Source organism: Eurytemora carolleeae, unplaced genomic scaffold (genome assembly GCF_000591075.1).
Source record: "Eurytemora carolleeae unplaced genomic scaffold, Eaff_2.0 scaffold189, whole genome shotgun sequence".
In the NCBI taxonomy this organism is placed as follows: domain Eukaryota; kingdom Metazoa; phylum Arthropoda; class Copepoda; order Calanoida; family Temoridae; genus Eurytemora; species Eurytemora carolleeae.
In genome coordinates, this window is record NW_019396111.1 from 106,573 (window position 1) to 112,771 (window position 6,199).

The window sequence follows — 6,199 nt, forward strand, 5'->3', positions numbered from 1 at the left end:
AGTTATATATGAGTTATACTTATATTTCTCTAGCTATAGTAGTTGTAGTTATATATGTGTTATACATATACTTCTCTAGCTATAGTAGTTGTAGTTATATATGAGTTATACTTATATTTCTCTAGCTATAGTAGTTGTAGTTATATATGAGTCATACATATACTTCTCTAGCTATTGTTGTTGTAGTTATATATGAGTTATACATATACTTCTCTAGCTATAGTAGTTGTAGTTATATATGAGTTATAAATATTACTTTAGCTACAGTATAGATGTACTTATATATGTTTAGTTTCAGGTATACTTTTCTTTTTGCAGTAGCTGAAGTTGTATAAATATATGTATATATATTTATACACTTCTCTGACCATGAACTACTTAATCCAATTAATTTTATTTTCCGGTTTTTGTAGCGAAATTCCAGAATTATCAATATATTCTTTGTCTTTTTTTGAGGAGAGGGGCAAACATCATTAAAAACTTTATATAATACATTGATTATCCTTCTTTTTAGATCGCTCTTTATTGAGATGGGTAAGGGCGAGAAAACTGAAGGAGATATCTGCTGTCCTATCAAGATGAAAACAGGCAAGATTAAACATTTAAATTTTACAAGATTTATTTTAGGAATTTTAATAAAAGATTTTACATTCTCTGTTTCTGAAACTAACTAATCTTTGCAAAGATTAGAACGGCTCTTAATTAAGAAAATGTCTCATTAAAAGTGTTTTATTAATTAAAATGTGTTTTAGGAGTTCAGATAATTGGCGGGGTTCTCTCTATCCTGAGTGGAGTGCTGCTAGTTTTATACTTTGCTAAACTAGATTCCCTCATCAGTGCAAAATATCAGCAGAGCTTTGGAGTAAGTTTCTGCAACCTTATTATCTACAACACTATCATTTTGATGGATATTTTCTCTTGTTAGAGAAGGATTATAGATTATTGATATTTCAATAATTGATAAATGCTCAAACTTCTTCATACAGAGAAAATTAAGATAAAAAAAATATATTCAAGAAATATTCAATGATATGCCCCAAGCAAAACATGCATTGATTGTAAATATTTTCAATTTTTACAAATTGCAATCAATACGTTCATATTCAAATTTATTAAATCATTTAAGGTATAAGAAAACCAATTAAAGATAATGAATTGCATTGATAAATTAAGTTTCCATTCACTGAAAACTAGACAGAAGAAGACAGTACTTCTCAATATCTTACTTATACAAGATTACAATCTTACATGAAATGTACTTTAGTTTGACGTGCACTCAGTTAAAGCGTTACAAAGGCAATCCTTTAACTTTGTCTGAGAAAAACTGATGAAGATATTCATTTTTATCTGAAAGTAGATTATTTTTAAATGCGGATTCTTTGAAAAATAAAGAAAGAAAAATGCCAATATATTCCTTACCTTGTTTTTTTACTTAAATACAGTTTAGAATCTGAAAAGTGGTTCTGTAAAGGGAGGGAAACTTAAAACTCGTCTACTGCAGTCACTTTATTGCTAAAAAAACTAATTTTATTGTTATAGTATTTATTTTCAAACACAAAATACAAAATAATAATGTATGATGGTTCAGCTTAAAATAAAACACAAAAGAAAATTTATTATGAGCCAATTGAAAATATAATGTTTGATAATTTTGTTTGATCGATTTTGTTGAAACAAAGTATACATATTGAAATCTCAACTAAATATACATTCATTGTGCATTTACAAGTAGATAATTAGTCAGCACTTAAATAATCAAAACATTTTCAGGAATGCATTCATAATCCAAATTATGTTTAGAAGGAGATGAGCCGGGCCCAGTTAACCCTGATCGCTGGTTCAATACTCCTCGCTGTTATGGTCAACATTCTTCTCATACTCGGGGGAACAGGGAAAAAGTAAGTTTATTCCTTTTGTTTATTAAATTTTTTCTTCTTATAAAATGACTTGAACAAATATTAAAAGATCAGAAATGAAATTATAGAGTGGACTTCATAAAGGAACTGATTACTAGCCACAAAATCAAATTTTTTATCTCAATATCTGTGAAATCTGATATTATAAATAAATTGAAGAGGACTGATTTTTTTTTACAAAACTCGGATACACATATACGTAAGAAATGAGTATGTAAAGCCTTTCGTGTAATAACCACGGAAAGAAGAAAAAACGTAAGGAAAAAAATATTTTAAACAAGAAAACAAAAAAGATTGTTTTTAGTGAGTGGAGCCCTATCAATAGATAAATTACGTTTGCGAAGTTTTTATTCTCTTTATTGTTAGGCTCATTCATCCAAACAAAATTGGTATTGGTTGGTAAATAGCTGATATATATTGGGAACAAACAAACAAAACAAATAGTAGATATAGGTATAGATAAGATAGGAAATTGTAAAAAGTTCTCTCAAAATTTTTTTTTTAATTCTATCAAACGACTTTATAATGTACGTACTCCTTATCCTAAAAATGTTGCAACATCGGCCTAAAAATATGGAAAACATTGACAAATAAAAGTTTTATAATGGTGTCAATAATAAATAAGCAAAAGGTTAAGAAGTTTACAGCTGTAGGGAACTGCGAGTTAAAGCAAAAAAAAAGACTAAATAAGTCGTTTCTGAAGTCTCATCCTTTGAGTGTAACATGCATGTAGGTCGAAAATGGAAATATTGACTGTTAACCATTGAAAAACTTCTCTGGATTCCATCTGCATATAATCGCCCTAATACATATATATATATTAGTTTAATTGATTTAGTCTTTTGTTTCAAAGTTCTTCTAAAATGGTATCTAGGAACTGATTACCTACTAGCTCAAACTTAAATTTTCCCATCCCTTTATCCTGGCAACCTGACGGTGTAAACCTTTACTATTTGAAATATTAAAGATCTACGACATCTGGATATATCTGGATAAATCTGGATAAAAAATGTTGAGGCATTTAATAATTTCTATTTCAGGCCTGCTCCCGCGAACTTATCAATTGTTGCCTTAAAGATACTGTGCTAAATTTCAAGTGACCCTCCATGCAAAGATGGCAATTGGCAATGGTTGATTTACAACGGTACCCTTGAAAACTTCGTCGGATCAAGTATGAACTATCTGTATCAATGTTTTTGCGTTTTTTGGTTTGTTTTAATTTCCGGTTTATCTGTTTTGTGCATTTCTTGTTTATAGGAAGCAATGGAGAAACGCACAGAAATAAACACCTTTCTAGTCAGGAAAACGTCGGTATCTTTCAAAATTTTTATCCGATTAAGGTTTCAAGGGTAAAATCAGGCATTAAGATGCATGGAGGTTCGCTTGAGATTACGCTTACAGTCCCTTTAATTTGGCGTATTTACATAGAACTCCATAATTATTCAACTTTTGTATATATTAGATGGAGACGAGCTCTACTCCTGCCCTGGCTTCTCTTCTATGGTAAATAAAAAAAAGAATTTCATAAAGTTTTTGTTTTCTAATTATATTTAAATCTTTTTCAGGTGCAGGAATAATACTTTGTTTAATCCTTCATCTTTACTATACATCACTTTGCTGGAGGGAGGAGAAGGGAATAATAGAATATATATCCGGAAAGGAAGTATCTACTATTAGAAAAGATACGATGAAAGACGGTGAACTCAAGGAAGAAACAATAAAGAAAGCAACTAAGAAGAAAGGAACGCCAAATCAATGAACATTAAACGAATGAACGTGAAGAGAATAACTAGAAGAAGAAATACTAGAGGAAGGAACACAACTGGAAGGAACAATAGATCGGAAGGAACGCTAGAGAAAAGGAACACTAGAGAAGGAACACTAGAGAAAGAAACATTCGAGGAAGAAACACTAGATGAAGGAACGCAAGAAGAAGGAACACTAGAGGAAGAAATACTAGAGAGTGGAACATTAAGGGAAGAAACACTAGAGAAAGGAACAATAGAGGAAGGAACACTAGAAGAAGGAATACTAGAGGAAGGAATACTACAGGAAGGAACATAAGAGCAAGGAACACCAGAGGAAAGAACACTAGAGAAAGGAACATCAGAAGAAGGAACACTAGAGGAAGGAACATTACAGGAAGGAGCACTAGAGGGAGGAACACTAGATAAAGGATTACTAGAGGAAGGAAAAATAGAGAAAGGAACATTAAAGGAAGAAACCCAAGAAGAAGGAACACTAGAGGAAGGAACACTAGAGGAAGGAACACTAGATGAAGGAACACTAGAGGAAAAACACTAGAGTAAGGAACACTAGAGGAAGGAACACTAGAAGAAGGAACACTAGAGGAAGGAACACTAGAGGAAGGAACACTAGAGGAAGGACCACTAGAGAACGGATTATTAGAGGAAGGAACACTAGAAGAAGGAACACTAGAGGAAGGAACACTAGAGAAAGGAACACAAGAAGAAGGAACACTAAAGGAAGGAACGCTAGAAGAAGGAACACTAGAGGAAGGAACACTAGAAGAAGAAACATTAGAGGAAACCCACTAGAGGAAGGAAGAATCAAAACAGGAAGCTAGAAAAAGATACAAAAGAAGAAAGCTAGAGGGAAAAACGCCGAGAAAGTAATGTATAAAAGGAATATATACCGAATTAACATATTCCTATTGTCGTCAGATAATAGAATGACATTTCCGTGCCAATAGAGCGAAAAGGAATTCTTTTACAAGAAATTCTCTTTTCAGAGTAGAAGAAAATACATTCTACACACAAAGAAATGCATATAAAAACTCAAAAAAAGAAAGAATGGGGGGTTGGGGGTTGGGATAGCGTTTCAGTTAGATGATCCTTGGTCATCCAAATTGTTTTATGTGTCATCTTGAATTTTCTTTTCCTTGAATTTGAAAAGAACTGAGTTTTTGACACTAAATCTGATTTGTTACCCGTATATTTTTGCAACCCGATGTCGTAGACCTTTGGTTTTTCAATGAAATCTGCACATATAAAATAGTCCAAGTTTTAAACATCAAAGGACTAAGCCCGTTTTTTAGTTTGTGTCAAGAGCTCAGTTCCTAAATTCTTGCTTATTATTTCAGATCATTGGTATGGTTTGCCTGGGTTCAGGTTTCCTGTTCCTTGTTATCTGGTCTCTAGTTTGGATTGTAGCAGCTGAGATGGGAGACAAACAAAAAACCCTGATCTCCAGACCAAACCCTTTGGGGTTTCAACGTCTTTAAGCTCCTACTCTAACCTCGGTCTGGAACTAACCCCGGAGAGATCCGGGAGAGATAATACTCATTCGAATGTTTCCAGTATTTTGAACCAACCTGATATTTTTGACCTCCTAGTTAAACCTTCTCTAATATCTTCCAAGTGTTCTAACCCTGAGCGTATTGTTGAACTGAGCTGTTCTACTGAACCTGGAGAAAAAATTCGAACCCTACCAAGGAGCAGGGTTCACTCTAAGTATATTTTATCAGATAAAAAGAGTTTCCGAGATGAAGATTTAGTCTGGCTGTGATTCATTTATTTAAAATATACCCTGACTCCGCTAAACTTTCTGTCTAGGGAACTAAATACTTGCATCAAACCATAATTTTCTAATTTTTATATCTTTGCAATTCGATTTCATAGATTTTTGATATTTCAAACAACACAGTGTGCTATATCGATAATTAATGGTTTACACCAACAGGTTGTAAAGATATAGAGATTTTAATATTGAAGTTTGCATGGCAATTAATCGGTTCCTTTCTTTTAGTTCTGTCAAAGAGAAAGGGTTTGTTGACATTTACTCTTCTAATATACTAACCAACGATACTAACCTAAACACCGTTTTTTATTTATTTGTAAATATGTGTAATATCTCAATTATCTATTTTTTCAGAAACCTCAATTTTACAGTTACCTATAAACCTTTTTATTTAAATTTTTTTTTAATGTAAACCCACAAAACAGAAATATGGAGAGTTTTTAAATCCGTTGATGTTCCTGTTGTAATTTTCGTTGTACATTGTAAATACAAGCAGCTTGTACATTGTAAATACAAGCAGTGTGTACATTGTAATTACAAGCAGCATGTACATTGTAAATACAAGCAGCATGTTACATTGTAAATACAAGCAGCATGTACATATTGTAAATACAAGCAGCATGTACATTGTAAATACAAGCATCATGTACTTTGTAAATACAAGCAGCATGTACATTGTACATAATCAATTAAAAAATAATTTTCCTTTCTTTTTATTCACGATATGTTTACCAAATACAATC

General features: G+C 32.1%; 1 protein-coding gene across 1 annotated transcript in view; it reads left to right on the top strand.

The window, feature by feature from the left end:
* Positions 1-5,760, top strand: part of LOC111695227 (uncharacterized) — a 15,942-nt gene extending 10,182 nt beyond the window's left edge. Inside the window, exons 6-11 of the mRNA XM_023464454.1 lie at positions 515-588; positions 753-862; positions 1,801-1,898; positions 3,379-3,419; positions 3,482-3,549; positions 5,020-5,760. Of these exons, the coding sequence (XP_023320222.1) occupies positions 515-588; positions 753-862; positions 1,801-1,898; positions 3,379-3,419; positions 3,482-3,549; positions 5,020-5,160 (532 nt within the window). The 3' untranslated portion in view covers positions 5,161-5,760. The remainder of the gene's footprint in view (positions 1-514; positions 589-752; positions 863-1,800; positions 1,899-3,378; positions 3,420-3,481; positions 3,550-5,019) is intronic.
* The last annotated feature ends 439 nt before the right edge of the window (positions 5,761-6,199 follow it).